This window comes from Microtus oregoni, unplaced genomic scaffold, assembly GCF_018167655.1.
Source record: "Microtus oregoni isolate MIOR12 unplaced genomic scaffold, Mior012 000044F_ref0000062, whole genome shotgun sequence".
Taxonomy (NCBI): domain Eukaryota; kingdom Metazoa; phylum Chordata; class Mammalia; order Rodentia; family Cricetidae; genus Microtus; species Microtus oregoni.
In genome coordinates, this window is record NW_024543218.1 from 1,119,122 (window position 1) to 1,138,432 (window position 19,311).

Below are 19,311 nucleotides of genomic sequence, written 5' to 3' on the forward strand. Positions count from 1 at the left end.
CTACAGCCTAAACGAATGTTAGTCTGTACCTATGCTGAGACTGTATTTTGACTATAAAAGAATCGTATTGATTCTTGACTTAAAGGTCAGGGCATAAATAGAATTTCCAATAGAGAAGGATGTTTCAAAAGAAATTGTAAATTATACTACCAGCATATTTGGTAGTTATCCCTGAAGTAGAGGATATGGGTGTAGAAATAGCTTACTAAAATTGGGTGACTTTATGTGAAAGCCAAGGATTGGACTTCTGTGTTTATCTTGGAGATCTTATGGTTATCAATGACCACTACAAAAATAGGTTAGTTGTACAATTATCATATTGTAGTAGAAGGTTTAAGATAGGGTGCCGAGGAAGAAAGTTGAGAACTTGTGCCTTGAAACATTTATTTCTGTCTGGCAGTGGTGGCACACACCTTCAATCCCAGCACATGGGAGGCAGAGGCAGGTGGATCTCTGAGTTTGAGGCCCACGTGGTCTACAGAGTGAGTTTCAGGACAGCCAGGGCTACACACATACAAAAAGCCTGTGTTGAAAAACAAAGCACACACAAACAAATAAACCTTATATTTCTGATCATAACATTATATCTAAGCCTACTGGTAATAAAAGGCCTGTCTTTTAATATGTGCTACCATGTGGAGAATCTTCATGGCCTTTTGAGATTTCTTCCCACACATATCTCAGTAAGTTCTTAGATGAAGTGAAAAGGTAGTGATTGACATGTCAGGACACTTGACTGGACCTGTTCTCTGTAGCTGCTTTTCTTCAGGTAGGATGCCTATCCTCTGTGGGCCCTGGTTTTCATACCTAATACAGCCTATGACATAACGCCTTGTCTGATGGTGAGAGTAAAATACTCATTTGGGTCATATGTGATTTGTCATAGATGTACATGAAGTATGTATGACTTGTGAGTAAATGAAGAATTTGCACTTTGACCATTAGGTGCACATCTCGCATAGGAACATGAAGTACAGTTAAACAAGTAAACTCATTTTGAAAATAATTTGAGAAGAGATTTCTTTAACAAGAAACTCCCCTGAGATTTTAAGATACTGGCCTACTTTGGGCGTGGTCTCATGAACTATAGATGCAGATGAAAAGCATGCGCGGACCCCTTGGCTCCTGGATTTGGTTCCAGTTCCCTGCTCACACAGGGGACTGCTGATCATTGCTTTTTATGTGAGTCCACCCCTAAGTAAATAAACCTTTATTATACTCCATTCTGGGCTAGTGTGGGACTATTTTACTATAAATTGCAACAGAGCACCTTAAGGAAATCTAAATAGTTGCTACAAAAAGTTGTTTTCACACCTACTTCTAAGCAGTGCAGTCCCACTCCTAAGTGTGTAACCAAATAAAATTCTTTACACAAATATTTGTGTTGGCTTTACCTTGTAATTGTCAAGAACAGGGACACCCAGGGGAAAAGGATAAACTAGAGTATAGTCACACCACAGAACAATATGTAATAGGAACAGACAGCTAGCTGAGCACTCCTTTAATCCAGCACTCCAGAGGCAGAGGCAGATGGAGCTCTCCTGTGAGTTCTGGGCTAGCCAGTTCTACACAGTAAGTTGAGGGCAGCCAAGACTACAAAGTGAGATTCTGTCTCTGAAAAAAACAATAAAATAAAACCCACAACAATAAACTACTAATGCATATAACACTGTTAAAAAAATTTTAGGTGCATTGTGCTAAATACAAGAAATCACTACATATTCCATGATTCTATTTGTGTATTTGTCAGGAAAAGACAAGAGTGAGGACAGAAAGCATGCTGGGAAGTTGGAGGAGGAGGGCTTACCACAGAGGGGCAGAGGGGACGCAGAGGAGACAGCAATCTGATTGTTCTATATCTTGATTACTATGATTATATGAATGCTTACTTAAAATACACAGTATCGCAACATCCACGTAACACCTGACACGCTCTTCTGGCCTCTGCACACCTCCATACAGACACTTATACACATATAAACAAGTATTACAAAAGAATGAATTTTATTACATGTAAAGTTTATTTTGAATAGTCCCAAGTACAGATGTTTAAAATCTTAAAATATGTTTCAAAACAGATTCAATATAAACATTTAGCTAAAATTTTTCTTAAGCAGATAATCATTCCATTGGCCGATTTAATAATAATTTGATAATAATAGCTTTCAAAATCTTAAAAATCCATTACATATCCTAGTAATTTTACTTCTGTTTTGTTTTGTTTTTCAAGACAGCATTTCCAAGTAGCTATGGAGCCATTTCTGGAACTTGCTCTGTAGACGGTGCTGGTCTCAGACTCACAGAGATCCGGTTGCCTCTGCCTCCTGAGTGCTGGGATTAAAGGCGTGCATCACTGCCACCTGGTATGCAATTTTATTTCTTACATTTCTCCTTATTATTAGCCAAGTTAGATGTTCTCTGTAACAGCATTGGTAACCTGTTATAGTGGACGTGAAGACCAGGAGTATTTAAGTTGAGAGATTTGAACTAAATTATAAGACATTGTTCTGCAGGTGGAAATGGGAAAAATGGAGTGAAAATATAGGTAGGGACATAATTTAATTATATGGAACTACAATAGCATCAAACGGGGATGGGAGAAAAGGGATGCAAATGCCCCCATGACTTATGCGTCCTCAGCAGTGCTGGTTTCATGGTCTTGTCCACCATGACCCATGCGTCCTCAGCAGTGCCAGTTTCATGATCTTGTCCACCATGACCCATGCGTCCTCAGCAGTGCTGGTTTCATGATCTTGTCCACCATGACCCATGCGTCCTCAGCAGTGCCGGTTTCATGGTCTTGTCCACCATGACCCATGCGTCCTCAGCAGTGCTGGTTTCATGGTCTTGTCCCCCATGACCCATGCGTCCTCAGCCGTGCCGGTTTCATGATCTTGTCCACCATGCTCTTTTACTCCCCACTCCCCTTCTTCCTCTCTTTGCTCTTTTGGTCTTTGACTTTAATTTTTTATTATTTTTATTTGTATATTGTCTGTACAGTGCTTACAGACAAGAAAAGGATGTTGGATCCCTAGAGCTGGCGTTAGAGGCAGTTGTGAGTCACCTGATAGGGTTCTGGCAGCTGAACTCATGTCCGTCAGAAAAGCAGAAAATCCTTTAGCCACGGAGCCTTTCTCTGACCCCATCTTTTGTTATTTTTGAGGCAGGGTCTCATGTAGCCCATGCTAGCCTAGAACTCACTATGTGACTCTGATTTCAAACTCCTGATCCATCTGCCTCCGGCTCCCAAGTGCTAGGTATATGATAGGTATTTGCCCCAGTGCCTGGTCTACTGTGTTCTTAAGATAAACACAGTCTGTTATGAATATGCTTGCTACTTGATCCCACATCTTCCTTATTTAGGAGGTCTGAAACAAGGATTTGCTCTTTTTATAAAATAGCAGATGGAGAGGAAAACTGGTATTGGATTTTGAAAAATTGACCTGAAAATTATTGGACAAGTGACAAGGTGAAGAGATAAATATTGAGGGTTTTTGAAGGTGAAACCAGTGATCTTTTGTGGTTTGTTCTTTACCTGCTGAGAAGCTGAAGCAAACCGTAGGGCCACTACTGGGGAAAGAATGTGCATTGCTATAGTGGCAAAGTATTTTTTCCTCTTCGTGAGCCTTACTGTCTTATTGTTCTATTGCCGTAAAGAGACACCATGACCAAGGCAACTCTTACAAGAGAAAGCATATAATTGGGGGCGGCTTACATTTTCAGGGGTTTAGTTCATTATCATCATGGCAGGGAGCATGGTGGCGTGCACAGACATGGTGCTGGAGAAGTAGCTGAGAGTTCTACATCCAGATCCTCAGGCAGCAGGAAGAGAGGAACACTGGGCCTAGCTTGGGCTTTTGAAACCCAAAGACTCACCCCCAGTGACACACTTCTTCCAACAAGGTCACACTTGCTCCAGCAAGTCCAGACCTCTTAATCCTTCAAGTAGTCCCACTCCCTAGTGACCAAGCATTCGAATTTATGAGCCTGTGGGGGCATTCTTACTCAAACCACCACTCTTACTCAACTGAACCTAGCTAATTTATTTTGTAGATAGTGAAAGTGGTCAGTACAGAAGATAGACCTCAGTAGTAATGTTTTCTACTCCCTCAAGGAAATACATTGTAGTGAGTGTTATGTTGCACACTGTAATCTCATCACTCAAGGCTGCAGCAGAAGAATCCCAAATTAAGTTATACCATAAACCTAGTCAATATAAACCCTACCTTTCCAAACAAAAGAACATGTAGAAAATATGCTTTGATGGAACCATAGTTTATCACTTTGCCTAAGGCCCTCTGTCTTCTCGTTAAAAGAGAAAACACAGACAGACTGGTAGCTATCTCAGTGGTAGAGCGCTTGTCTAGCATATGCAGGGCCTGGCTTCAATTTCCAACACAACTAACTGTTTAAGTAGCAGCACCTCTGCTAGTTGCAGTTGGGCTGTTTGCATGTTAGTTTTACCAGTTGGTTTTGAAGGGATATAACAGAGGCCTGGGCTTTTGAAGCCTCGGCTATAACAGTGTGGGCATGTGCATATCCTTGGCAGACTTTAGAAACGGACTCCAAACAGTCCAGGCAAATAGAAATATAGGAGAGATGCTGAGAGGGCAAAAAGTTGCACAGATCCTTTAAGCGCGCCTCTAATTGGCTAAAGCCTGTTCTCCCAGGAGGTGTGCTTGGAGCCCCAGACACCAGCTCAAGGATTCTAAAGCTCCCCGTGAGAAAGGCACAGAACAGTGCCTAAGGCTGTACATGTTGTCAGTTTTATGACAGACTAATTGCAGAAGCAGCAAAGATTAGCAGAGACTCTTGGCACTCACATGGGGCTGACTCCCTAACCTGGTTTACCTTCTTAGTCATTAAGTGCTTTTGTGATTGAAGGGAAGTTCTATTTTAGAAAAGGGCCGGAATGGTGAGAATTTTGATCATGTATAGTAATTCTTTAAATTAATAGTATAAATGGTAAGAATTTTGATCAGGTATAGTAATTCTTTAAGTTAAACCTTAACAGGAAGTTCCCGGCCACATTTGCCCCTTTTTTGCCCATCTAATCAGATTGGGTCACTCATCGATGCTTACTGCATCCCAGCTATGTGCTGGATGGTTTCCTGCCTCCGTCTAGATGGGTCATAATCCTTTCCCTTAGCGTCTGCCCTGAGCCAGCAGCAGCTCTCATAGGTTCTAGTCCCTATGGATATTCCAGTCTACATTAGAGCTGTGCCATCTTCTGGCCGTTTTTGTTTGATGGTTTGTTTGTTTTGCTTTGCTTTGTTGTTGTTTTAAAGGCAGAGCATCATGTAGCCCATGCTGGCCTGAAACTCACCATGTCTCCCAAGAATAGCGTAGAACTCTTGATCTTCTCACCCCTCCCTCCAGAGTTCTGAGATTATAGGTGTGTGTCGGCATGTCACCAAGCTTGGCTCTCGTCTCCTGCTTTACGTTGCTGTGGCTTCTCTCTTCCGAGTCATCCTCCAGTACGATCTGCTGCCATCACCCACATCACCCAGCACCCTTGGAATTAAATTGTCCTAGATCTGAGGTCATGTGCCATCTCACTTTTGCCTTTCAAACTCTATTTCTTTGTCACATGCTATTGTCTCTACCTGCCAAGACCCCCACTTTTCCCACTCATTTAGCCCCTTAGATTTATTTCCACACCTAGAACAAGTTTGGATTTATTTCTTGGGTTTTTCTTTTTTCATCCTGAAATCTTTTTTCACTCTACCAAGCAGATACTTTTTTTTCTCTTTTCTAATCTTCTTAAAAGTCAGTGCATGCCTTTAATCCCAGCACTCAGGAGGCAGAGGCAGGTATCTCTGGGAGTTCAAGGCCAGCCTGCTCTACAAGTGCAAGTTCCAGGACAGCTAGGACTGTTACACAGAGAAACCCTGTCTCAGAAATAAACAAACAAAGAAAGTCAGTGAAGGGGAGGGAGTGTGACTCAGTGCAGGCCTTACCATCTAATGCTCATGGGGGGGGGGGGTGACTCAGTGCAGGCCTTACCATCTAATGCTCATGGGGGGGGTGACTCAGTGCAGGCCTTACCATCTAATGCTCATGGGGGAGTATGACTCAGTGCAGGCCTTACCATCTAATGCTCATGGGGGGGGGGTGACTCAGTGCAGGCCTTACCATCTAATGCTCATGGGGGGGGGGGTGACTCAGTGCAGGCCTTACCATCTAATGCTCATGGGGGGGGGTGACTCAGTGCAGGCCTTACCATCTAATGCTCATGGGGGGGGGTGTGACTCAGTGCAGACAGAGCCTTACCTTCTAATGCTTGTTTACATGGTTTGATACAGACCGTTAGAAGGAAAACAAGACCACCACAGCAACATCACAGGGTGTTCTGTAAGCTGAGACACTGTGTGTCCTGTTCTCTTGGGGGATCCAGGCCTGCTCTGTGGGAGGAGGGGTTCTCTTTGAATCTTAAGGCCTTGGCATGAAGGAGGTGCTCAGGTTTTTGACTGAATAAAAATTAGCTTTTTCCAGGAACAGGCTGGTAGAGCAGGTGTTTAGTTAACAACTATAAATCTCATGTGTTTCTTAAAGGAATTACAGTTGCTGTCCATAATAGTTTCTAAGTTAAACCTGCAGGGTTTACATAGAAGGACTTGTCCTGGGTACGGCTTCTTTTAGACTTCCTTTTCCATTGTGAGAAAATGGCTGGTCTTGGGAACTTTGTGTTCAGGAAGTTACTGGAAGACACTGGGTTTAACTTAGATGCTGTGCACAGGGAATACATGTTTCCTATAGCAAGAGAGCCCCACTCAGCCACACTATGCTGTGCAGGCAGAATAAGAGGGCCTGGGAGCGCTTGAGGGTTTGAGAGCAGCAGATTTTACGTGTGCAACCTGTATTTCTTGTGCAATATTGCTTGCAGATTAAATGATCTTCGTGGACATCTGTTCTGTGGTGCTCCTTGTGGTAGGGTGGGGTGGTGGTAAACTAGACTTGGATCATCCTTGTGCTATTCCTTTTTCTTGTTTTATAAAATAATGAAAATTGAAGAAATAAACTAGCAGTTATTGTGGGAACTAAACGGCAGTGCAAAATGAGGCCCTTATTTGGAGGCAGCTTCTCAGGAAGCCAGATGCTCTGTCAAGCTCTCTGCTATCAGTGGTGCTGCTTGCTGTTGACACTGCCTGCGCTCGCTCCTTTCTGTTCAGTTTGTCACCTCGTTCCTCCTTTGCTATCCTTGTCGTACCAGCTGCTTATACTCTAAACATTTTATGAAACTCAAGTCAGGTCCCTACAAGACGTGGGCAAGTCCCTGGGATTTGATTTCCCTGCCAGTTCTGGAAAGGGCAGAGAGGAACTTGCAGCAGATGACTCTCTGGGCACCCTTGCCACTGCTCCCATTTATCATCAAATTCATAGCTTATTCTCACCTTTATGTTATCCTGGGTTGGAGAAAAACTGCCAGGATTTAATGTTACAGCTCTGAAGGGAAAGGGATCCTGGCAGTCAGAAGCCAAGGATGACCTCCAGCTTGGAAGGGAACAGTATCCTAACAGCACTGTTGCTGTGGGGACTAATGCACAGGTAGCAACTCTGCCCCAGCAGGGGAGGCTTCCCCCGTGAGGTCATCACAGTTCTGCACTGCTCTGCTGTGGGGAAGTGTCACCCGCCGCTCTGCTCTGCTATGGGGAAGTGTCACCCACCACTCCGCTCTGCTCCAGGAGACTGGCCACCCTGCCAGAGCAGAAAAAGGCAACCCCAAACTGAACAGGTACAGGGCTTATATAGGCTTTCTTAGGGGTGAAACTTTCTATGGTGGAGATTTTCAGGGTGGGGATTAGTAGGATTTCAATTACTGAGCTTGCGACAAGCTCAGAGATTGGTTGGATTTCATGCCTAGGAATCGGTTGATTTTTGTGCTCTGGGATTGATTGGTTAGGGGCAAGGTGTGTTCTTTGGCCGTGGTCTTGGGGCCAGGGTTTTCTTTGACTGGCCCCTTTTACCCTACAAGGTTAACTCAGCCTTAGGAACACGGTTTGGGACCCTGAGCTGAGGTGGAACTGGTTTTAGTGAACAGTAGTAGGGCGCAAACTTGTCTCTGTCTTGCTCACAAAATACAATGGTGCTGCCCTTGCAAACTCATGTCCTATTTTTAAAGATTGAATGAGGTGTGTTTGATCTTAAAAAGTACTGAGTAGCCATCAAACAATATGTCCTCTTGGTCAGTCCTACTAATCTATGATTCAGGTTGTTACTGAACCCTTGTGTCTAGATTGTCATAGAAGTGAGAGCAGACTGAGGCATTCTTTAAAGAGTAGGGTGCACAGCCAGAATGATAAGTGAGATGCAGTTGTGACTACTCAGAAACCCCCGAGATGTGTAGAAGGAGCCGCGGGCTGCCCGCACGGCCAGCTTTACACCCGAAATAACACACACACTGGATTCTTTGAAACACTGCCTGGCCCATTAGCTGTATCCTCTTACTGGCTAACTTTCACATCTTGATTAACCCATTTCTATAATCTGTGTAGCACCACGAGGTGTGGCTTACCAAGAAAGATCTTAACCTGCGCCTGTCTCGAGTGGGAGAATCATGGCGACTGTTTGACTCTGCTTCTTCCTCCCAGCATTCTCTTCTGTCTTCTCCGCCTACCTAATTTTCTGTCCTATTAAAGGGCCAAGGCAGTTTCTTTATTAACCAATAGACAGATGACCCTCCTCCATTAGAGATGCAGTTGTGTCACTGGAGGGTGGCAGTGTTTAGTGTGATTCCTGTGTATGGTAAGTAGGTAGAGCTGTTTGGGAAAGTGGTCTCTGGAGCTGGTACTGTCTGTTTTGGAGCTGAAGTGATTGCCGCATATGCTGTTTAAGAAGACACGTGGGATGGTTAGAACAGAATGTCATGGATAGCATCTGACCTAAACTAATGTGGATTACACAATAGACATTTATTACAAATCTGGTGTGGCTTAAAGTCCAAGGCTGAGTTGCTGAGAGGTTCAGTGTATGTGTTGGGGGGGGGGGCACCTTTTTATAGACTTGCCGATATCTTGTTATGTCCTCACGTGGCAGGGTAAAAAAAAATGCTGACTCTTGTCTCTGTCTTTCTGTGTACATAAGGACACAAGTGAGGGTGAGACACTTCTGGTCACCTAACCCTGGTTACCTTCCAAAGGCCCATCTCCAAATCCCTTCACTTGAGAGGTGAGGGCCTCAGTACATGGAGTGGGGGTGGAAAGGAGACACACATAAGTGTCCACCCTATAACATCACCTATTTCTCTGACGTTTGAGCTTCCTTATCTTTTAAAATTTATTTGCAGGCATGGTGGTGCACACCTCTGACCCTAGCACTCTGAAAGCAGAGGCAGGTCTGTGAATTTGAGGCTAACCTAGTCTGCATAGTTCCAGGACAGTCCAGACCATACAGTGAAATCCTGTCTCAAAATAGTCTACGTTGGGGTGTAGAGAGCTCTCTGAAAGTTCAGTTATTAGATGTATTGTGTAGCTGACAGGTTGTTCCTGGCCATTTCCGGGGTGTAGTACATGGTAGGGCCCTGGCCTCCATATATTTTTGTTTTCTCAGCCTACAAAATATAAACCCAATGGCTTCATGTCCTCCAAGAGAAAATGAGTTTCTTGACAGCCTGTATTTTTCTACATTTAGCAACTAACTTTTCTACAATAGTTACTTTATGTATACCAGCACAACTCTTAACCACAGTAATTAAAGTCTTCCTGAATAGATGTTGTTACACTTAATTATGGATTGTATGTACTAGTTGATGTAAGCTTGTTACATTTAGAACATGGTGGTTTATGGCTGATGTTTAAAATTTGCTGTTTTCAGTTTCTTTTTTTAAGGTCTATAGTGTGACGTTTTTTTTGTTTTACAAATTGTAACATTTTAGCATTGCCATCCTCAATCAGTCAAGTAATACTGACTCTGTGTGCCACCTAGCTAATATGTTGCAATAGGCAAAAGAGCATGTCCTGAACATTTGTGCTTTACAGAACAGGGCAACTCAGAGCATTCTAGGAGGCAGAGAAGCACTTCCTGGGAAAGGAGGTGATATGATGAACGACCTCCAAATGAACTTCACATCGGTTCTGGTTAGAGATAATCTTTGCCCACAGAAGTGGGAACAAAGATCTGCATTTCATTTCCCTCTAAGTGAGACAAGGGCTCTTCCGAACTGTAGACAGTGAGACAAGGGCTCTTCCGAACTGTAGACCGACACTCAAGAGGTGGAGCAGTACACGAACAGAGTGCTCAGCATTATTAGCTATTAAAGAAATGCGAGTCATTATATGTTGTTAAAGCTAGAGTAAGCAGTAATGCCACGTATCGTGAGGATGCCAGATAATTTCACCTCCCACCTCCCATTGCGGGTGGGAATGTGAATGGTAGTGTAATCCTGGAAAGTAGTAGTCGGACAGATCCAAAACAGCTAAGCCTGCACTTGGTTTGCACGCAGTTGTCCTAGGCATTTGCCCTAGGATATGAAAACGCACATTCACACAGACCTGTGCTCAGATACTTAGAACTATGTCTTCTTTGTAATAGCCAGAAGCACAGTTACCTGTCCTTCAACAAGTAAAGGGGTTTGGTTTGGTTTTGTTGTGTTTTGTTTTCATGATAAGTTTATGCCATGAAATGTTATGTAGCAGGAAAATTGAATGAGTTATTGATACAGCCATATGGATAAGTCTTCAAAAAATATGAGGGAAAGAAGGCAGTCTTAAAAGACTAAATAGTTTATGATGCTATTTATATGACTTCCTTCCTAAAATGACAGAAATTTCAGAAATAGAAAACATATTAATGGTTGCTAGGAACTGGGGAGAAGACGACACTGGTTGTGATGTTTTGCTGTGTTCTTTCTCAAAACTCTGCAACCTACACTGGTCTCACAGTAGGAAGACAGTTTGCTAATTCATTTGTTTATTTGGTGTTTTGGAGATAGTTCAGGCTGTCCTTGAACTTCTGATCTAGAAAGGCTAATTTTTAAAAGTATAATCAGTCGGGCCTGGTGAAAATCAAGAGGCAGAGGCAAGTGGATCTCTGAGTCAAGGCCAGTAGGGACCTCAGAGTGAATTCCAGACACACACGGCTACATAGTGAAACCATGTCAAAGAAAATAAACAAAAAGATGAAGAAGAAGAAAGAGATACAGTGACGTGATCTGTGAGTCTTCTGATGGAGCAATGTTTCTGCCACACACAGTGCGTGCTTTTAGCTTATTGATTGGTCTAGCTTATGTATTGATAGTTCGTTTGATTTTTTCTTTCTTTGTTCAAGAAGTAATTACTGTCAGATACAGTGGCACACACCTGTAAGCCTAGCATTTGAGAGGCTAAAATAGGATTTTATTTGGCCTTGAGTTCGAGGCCAATTTAGGCTACAAAATGAGACCCTAGAGAGAGATTGGCCAGTCGTGGTGGCATAGCCTTTAATCCCAGCATTCAGCAGGCAGATCTTGAGCATTCACAGATCTCTGTGAGCTCAAAAGCTACCTAATGTATCTCTCTGGTTTTGGGCCAGCCAGGACTACACAATGAGACTCTGTCTCGATAACGTAAAAATTTAAAAATTGTGTATTTGATGTATGCATAACCAGGGCCTTTTCTGCTTGGCTGCTGTGGTCAGAGTGGATGCAGCAGGGTCCAACACCGTGCATGCCAAGACTGCAGCTGTGACTGCTCTTCAGTTGCTTCTCTTCTGGTCCTGAGCTGTTGGTGGAAGGAGATAGAACAGGTGGGCTCCCTGGTGACAGTGGGCCCCACCCTGGGAGTGTAAAAGGAAATGGAGCTTCCGCAGCCCCACCTAGAGGCAGGCTCCCAGTCAGAAGTCTGTCCTAGTGATGTGTGACCCACAGCAGCAGCAGCAGGAAAGGAATGGGCCCGGAATAGCAAACAAGTGTGTGTTTAATTAAAACTTTTTTTTTTTTGGTCATTTTATTAGTTGTAAACCTCAGTGCTGACATCATCTTCATTTTCTTACAGTCTCAAACCATGAATTATGTGGGCCAGCTGGCTGGGCAAGTGCTCGTCACTGTAAAGGAACTCTACAAGGGCATTAACCAAGCCACGTTGTCTGGGTGCATCGATGTTGTCGTGGTGCGACAGCAGGATGGCACCTATCAGTGCTCACCTTTTCACGTGCGCTTCGGGAAGCTGGGAGTCCTGAGATCCAAGGAGAAAGTGGTAAGTGCAGTGCCCAGCAAGTGAGCTGCCCCTCCTTACTCTTTTTTTTTTTTTATTAACTTAAATGCTATTGAAGAAGTGGTAAAGAAACATTGCTTTTGAAGTGGCTTGTAAATTCAGAAGACTGTTACAGAAAGTTTCTACAAATGAGAAAGAAACTGAAATTATAAAGATAATCCTACATGTTGAAACTCAGAACCAAACTGAAGCTATGTGCAATCAAGGAAGTTGGGCTTGTTTCAAAAACGAAATTATTTCCTTTACTTAAGACAGCACTTTAAAATAGTATAGGAGCAGTAAGATGACTCAGTGAGTTAGAGCTTTTGCCATCAGTCCTGAGGACCCAAGTTGAACCCCTGAGACCACATGGTGGAACAAGAAAGCATACTGAAAAGTTATTCTCACCTGTACCCCACGTGTGCCCCGTGGTTCACATTCACATTAAAATCTTCATAAAAGAAAATAAAATAGTACAGGCTAGAGAGCTAGCTGCTCAGTCAGTGTAGTATTTGCATAGGTGTGCAAAGCCTTGGGTTCAGTCACTGTCACTGCACAAGTGGCCAGTGCCTGTCACCTAAGCACTGAGGACATGGATGCAGAAGGACCATAAGGTGAGGATCAAAGCGAATTTAAGAAACATGAGAGAGAACCTATTGTCGTTTGGGAGGGAGGGAGGGAGGGAGATAGGTACGTAGGAAGGATAATACTATTATATGGATTATGAGTAAGTAGACTAAGCTCATGTAATCAGGTGTAGATTATACTTGTTTAAAAGAAATTAATTCCCCAATTGAATGTTTGTGTTTTTTCTTTATTGCTTTTATTGGGGGGGGGGGTTGTTTTAGTTTTTTTTTTGTTTTTTTTTTTCAATATCCTTTCCCTGCCTCGAGTATCGGGAACTAGGGAGGTTGTTTCAATGCGTATGTTGTAAGTAAGTTTTAAAATTGAGCTAATTATAAAACTTTCAGAGTATGGAGTCGGCAACTTTTCACACCCACGCTATCCACCTGGCTAACGCCAGCCGCTCTCACCAAGGTTGTGGAGCCCTGTGAGAACCCTGCCCCGCTTCCTGGTGCAGGGGGAAATGCATGTGTTAAAGACTAACATGTGTAAGTTAAGAGTGATGAGGTTTTTGTTGATAATTTTTGGGTACACATTTCCCTCTGCTTAAGCTTAGATTTTTTTCTTGTCCCAAAATTAACCCGCCCCCGGAAAAAAAGTCCTTTCTGAGTGTTACAGAATTATTTTCCACCATACTTTGCAGACCAGCCGTTGCTTGATCACCTTTGGAAAGCAAAAGCAGCTACAGTTCTACTTCCTGACTTGGTAGCTTCCACTCTAGGACAGCACTGTCCAGCCATAGTTAGTGCCTTGATATTTGTTTTCTTTGTAGTTTTGTTTTGTTTTTAGCGACAGGGTTTCTCTGTGTAGCTCTGGCTGTCCTGGAACTCAGTAGCCTAGGCTGGCCTTGAACTCACAGAGTGCACCTGCCTCTGCCTCAGAATGCTGAGATTAAAAACTGGGATTAACCGTTGGTTCCTTTGTTTTGTTTGTAGTGACACTATTAGTGCTTTCAGATTGGAACTATTTGGGGGTACTCAGACCATTCATTTATGCCCTGAAGTTTCTCATTGGGTGTCCAAGGATCTGTTTGTAAAATTTCTCTGGGTATCTTCCCAGCAAATTCTCCCCAACCACACTCCATCCCACCACACCCTGGAACCAGGTTTCTAATTGATAGGTTGCCTTGGTTTTTTGGCCTTTCAGAGCAGAGCAGAGATGCAGCAGATGTGTCTAAGCAGTGTCCTCTGGAAGTGATGAGGAACTGATGGGTGCATTCTCTGCATGCCTTCTCATGGGATTTGATTTCTTTACCAGGCCACACAGTTAATTCCATTATTAAATACCCAGTCAAAGTTAAAAACCCGAGTACTTGTAGGAGCATAATACACAGGCACAATCCTATTCCTTCCTTTATATCCCAGAATCTCAGGGGGCATATTAGGGAAGAAATCTGTCCATTTTATTTATCAAAAAACAGCCTTCTTATGGCAGAAAAACATAAGCCATGTCTGTGTTAAGACGCACTAGTTGTTGTATTAGCCTGTTGTCTCACGTCTTTTGGGATTAGGGTCAGCTATTTATTTATTTTTTTTAAAAACTGACTCTAAATTTTCAGACATGGTGACACCTGAGAAATGGACCTGAAATCCTAAAGACCTTAAAAGTACTACCTAGGGAGGCAGTCATTTTCCATGATTTGTTGGCATTTGATAGAACACCAGCACTTCTACTAATCCCAGAACTCAAGAGTTTAAGAAAGCAAACTTTGTGTTGACCTTTCACAAAGTCAATATCATGGTTATTTATCAAAGGAAAATACCCAGTGTATTGAAACTGTCCCCAACATGGGTGATAAGAGACTGTCTCCTGCTCTCATAAGCAGAAAAGCCAAAGTCCAGGGGCATCTACTTCAGTCAGTGCTGTTTTAGAAATGTTTCAAAATTGCTACCAGAATTCGGTTCCCCACCTCAGAGTGCTGCCTCTGAGTGAGTTTTTCTTTATGCCAGAGAACAGGCAGTGCTTCCAACCTTACCTCCATTAGCTCAGCAGACACAGGAGAAATCCTTCCTTTAGAAGTCCTGGTGTTTGCACTTGGATGTAGACAGAAGTCTCTGTCCCGCCTGGTCCTGCAGCCATTCAGTCTAAGAGAAACACACAGAGGCTTATATTAATTATAAACTGTTTGGCCTGTTAGCTCAGGCTTATTATTAACTAGCTCTTGCAACTTAAGTTAGCCATATTCTTATCTTTGTTTAGCCATATGACTTGGTACCTTTTCTCAGTGAGGCATTCTCATCTTGCTTCCTCTGCATCTGGCTGACTACTGCATCTCTCTGCCTTTACTCTTCTCAGAATTCTTAGTCTAGTTGCCCCACCTATACTTGCCTAGCTACTGACCAGTCGGTATTTTATTAAACCATTATGAGTGACAAATCTTTACAGTGTATGAGAGCACTTGAATCACATCCATCACAGACCTGTCACTGCAACTGGGAATGGAACATGTTGATTGGGCTGGGAACACAGCCTCACCGTCACCAGAATCCACTTGAAATGTAGAGTCTGAAATAAGGGTGGACAGATTCCCAAAAGATATTTAGAAATATTCTCACCCAAAGAGAGCATGCCAAAACAGATATTTATTTGTTAATACATTACTTGTGTGTATCTTTCCATATTAACATCAGTTATATACATTGAACAAGACTAAACCACTGTCAAGGAAATATAACTCTGAGAAAGAAAGTCATTAATTTAGCAGACAGTTTTACTAGAATTTGATCTATCAGATTGAGAGTCCTCTTTAAAATAGTAACTTTGGGAAGCACTTGTTCTACCTTGGTGCTTCTCTTAGTTACTGTTGATTGCTGTGAAGAGACTGAAGAAGAGAACATTTAATTAGTGGCACATTTTTAGTGGGGAGTTCACGACTATCATGGCAGGGATCATGCAGCCAGGCTGGCCTGGCGCTGGAACAGAGCTTGAATTCCTGTCCACAAGTTGGAGACAGAGGCCTGGCCTGGCTTTTGAAACCTCAAAACCTACCCCCAGTGACACACCTCCATCAACAAGGCCACATCTCCTAATCCTTCCTAAATAGTTCCACCAACTGGGAACAGTGCACATGCACACACCCACATACACATAAATGCATTAAATTTTTTTGCCTAAAGAGTTTTTGCATATTCTTTTAAGTGCACTCAATATTGGCACAATCTTATATACATTTAAATTTTTGGAAAGACAAAGCTTCATTCATCCACAAATCAAGAGAGTTAAATAGTGAGTATATAGAATAATGTATTTGAAATATAAGATAATGGCTGTGAAGTGTTAAGATGATACCTAAATAATTAAGACTTTGAATTTGAATATTAAAAAATAATTATTTCATTTCCCATCTTTGGGTTAAATTAATAGCATCTAAAAATGAAAAATTTGAAGAATATCCATGTAAATTATTTTTATTAAAGACGATATTAGTATTAGTAATTTCATTTAAATAAATATTTACCTTTTTTTTTACTTTTAATGCATATATGTGTCTGTATATATATATACCTTGTGAGTGTAGCTGCCTGAGGAAGTCAGAAGAGGGTGTGTGCTTGGAGCTGGAGTTAAACAGCTGTGTTCGGCCTGACCTAGGTGCTGGGAATTCCACTGCTCTGGTGCCTTACCTGTTGAGCTGTCTCTTCAACTGTTGTTACAGTGTTTTAAGTTAGTAATCATCATTCTGTCCTTGTAGAGGAAGCTGCTAGGCTGCGAGGACCTCAGAAACATACTTCTACCCCTTGGTTTCTTGGCAGTAAATATTCTCAGTAATATAAAATGTTAAGAAAGCTGACTAAACATTGGGTCAGTGGGTAAAAGCACTTGCTGTACAGAGTGGTGGATGGCCCATTTGTGATCCCAGCATACTGGAGGTACAGATGGAATCCCTGGAGCAAGCTGTCTAGGTACACTAATCAAAGTGCTCTAAGTTCCAGAGAAATCTTGCTTCAGTTTATGAAGTGTAGAGCAGTCAAGAAAGGCATACAAGGTCAACCTTGGGCCTCTTCACAGAGGCTCACTAGTGTATGTATACATAAACACACACAGAGACACACGCAAATGTGGCCATTTCCTTTAAGAGGTAAAGAGAATGTGTTTGTGTAGGATAATTACTGTATTATTAACTGTCTGTGATATTTAACCTTTTTGGGTTTGTTTTTAATTAACACATGATAAATTACATATACTTAAAGAATTCATGACACGTTTTAACCTCATGCAAACCATCTCTACAACCAGGATGAGAAACGTTTTGTTGTCCTGTCTCCTTAGTCTCCTCTAGTCTCCAGTGGTTTCCCATGCCTTTGTTTCTTACGGTATTTTATAACATTGTTTGTATGTTTGAAACAGGATCTCACTAAGTGATCCCAATTGGCTAGTAGCTCTGTATATAGCCTGGGCTACCTTCAAATTTACTCTCTTCCTTCTTCGTTCTCCTGGTGTGTCATGCTAATCAACTTTCATTTATTTATTCAGTTATTTATTGTTTGTTTTTTGAGATGGGTCTTATTTTGCAAACAAACCCTGGCTGTCCTGAAATTTGCTGTTTAGACCAGGCTAGCCTCAAACCCATGGAAAACCACCTGCCTCTGCCTCCCAAGTGATAATGATTAATTTTTTAAATCCTTTTTTTTTTTAAATTAATTTTTGACTTCCAGGCAAGTCACAAAATTAATTTAAAAAAAAAATCTTTTAGATGGGTGAGAATGGTCAGTAGTGACAGTGCTTGTCATTCAAGTATGATGGCCTAAGTTCATCCGCAGAACCTGGTGACCCAAAAGAATCAACTCCAGAAAGTTGTTCTTAAACCTCCAATATTCAGAAATAAATATAACAGTTTTAAGAAATAAAAGTTTAAAGATTCTTCTGCGTAATATATTTTCCTTAATGTTAGTACTTCATATGGCCATTGTACTTGTGCCAAAACCAGAAATGTGTGCCAGCATACGCTGTCAACCAGACCCATCACCCGGATTTCATCGGGCTTTCTAGGACTGTCTGCTGTCTGCTCCACTGTCCTTTCCATTGTTGATCTTGTACTGCATGTCCTTGATGCTCCTCAGTCCTTCCCTGAGACTGTCCAGTAAGGAATATAGGGACACAGAGGTCTTTGTGGAGATTGCTCCTTTGAAATATCAGTTCAGAATGATGCTTACTCTTCTAAAGCACACTCCTCTGCACTGCGTGTCTTGTTACTGTCGACACTCACTGTGCATCCCTGATTCACGGTGTCTGCTAGGGTTGCTCCACCACAAAGCCCCTTGTAGGAAAATGTTCTGTTTTTCTCCTCATTTGGCTTACTGCACAAATATTCACATTTCCCATAATCGTTCAACACATAAATTTTAGCGTACATTGATAAAATTTATCTACAGAATTATTAATGTGTGTACCTGTGATTTATCTTTACCTTTCTTATTCCAGTTCTTAATTTAAATTTTATATTAAGGGCCATCTTTATCTTTATGTCTGTTTTTCAGTTACTCCATTGCTCTCCATGTGAATCCATAGTATTAGTTTTACAATATAGCTTTTGCCTTATCCCTTATCCTTATAATTTTAGTTATTTAAACTGACATATTTGTTCCTTCTTCCATATGGTAGTCTAGGAAAATCTTCCCTGCTGCGGCCTTAGAATCATTCATTTTACGTGTCCAAAGCGCTCTGGTTGCTTTTAACTCAATTAGTATTTAAAAGCAATAATCTGACCACAGGTTTTTCTCATTACTTCTAAGATGTCTCAGGTGGCAAATCAGGAAACCGGTCTAGATGTAGGCACACACACGCATATTTCACCCAAGCTTATGGTTCCTGTAGTGAGCTGTTTCTTCTGGAATGCTCAAATTTGATTTGAATTTCTCTTTTTTTATATTTTCTATTTTGAAATTATAATTAACATCATTTCCTCCTTCCAAACCCTCCCTGATACCCATCCTGGCTTTCTTTCAAATTCATGACTTATTTTTCGTTTTGGTTTTTCAAGACAGGGTTTCCTTGTGTACCCTTGGCTGTCCTGGACCTCGCTCTATAGACTAGGCTGGTGTTGTGGAATATTAGTTTAAGATGTGTTTCATTTGTTTATGCTGTGGAACATTTGTTTAATCATGTAAAGATGTGTTGCATTCTTTTATGTTGCATTTGTTTAACTCTGTAAGCCTGTGTTACTTTGCCTGTCTAAAACACCTGATTGGTCTAATAAGGAGCTGAACAGCCAATAACTAGACAGGAGAAAGGTTAGCGGATGCTGTCAAGCAGGGAGATTAAGTAGAAGGAGAAAAAGAGAAGGATTGAAAAGGACATCAGGGACAATAACACAACAAGCCATACAGTAAGAAAGAAAAGTATATGGAATAGAGAAAGATAAAAGCCCAGAGACAGAAGGTAGATGGGATCATTTAAGTTAAGAAAAGCTGGCTAGAAACAAGCCAAACTAATGCTAGGCTTTCATAAAAAGAATAAGTTTCCATGTGATTCCTAGGGAACTGGGTGCCCCACCACCACCGAGAGAATAGAGGGGGGTAAAAAA

At 41.9% G+C, this 19,311-nt stretch overlaps 1 protein-coding gene across 5 annotated transcripts in view; it reads left to right on the forward strand.

The window, feature by feature from the left end:
* LOC121434727 (phosphatidate phosphatase LPIN2) overlaps nucleotides 1-19,311 on the forward strand; it is a 68,722-nt gene that overhangs the window by 22,847 nt on the left and 26,564 nt on the right. For 4 of the 5 annotated variants that reach the window (XM_041633649.1, XM_041633650.1, XM_041633651.1 and 1 more), the window contains exon 2: nucleotides 11,970-12,170. In XM_041633649.1, coding sequence (XP_041489583.1) covers nucleotides 11,979-12,170 — 192 coding nt within the window. In that variant the 5' untranslated portion in view covers nucleotides 11,970-11,978. Of the gene's footprint in view, nucleotides 1-6,349; nucleotides 6,355-11,969; nucleotides 12,171-19,311 lie in introns of those variants that run through there. The other variant, XM_041633652.1, reaches the window with a different exon arrangement.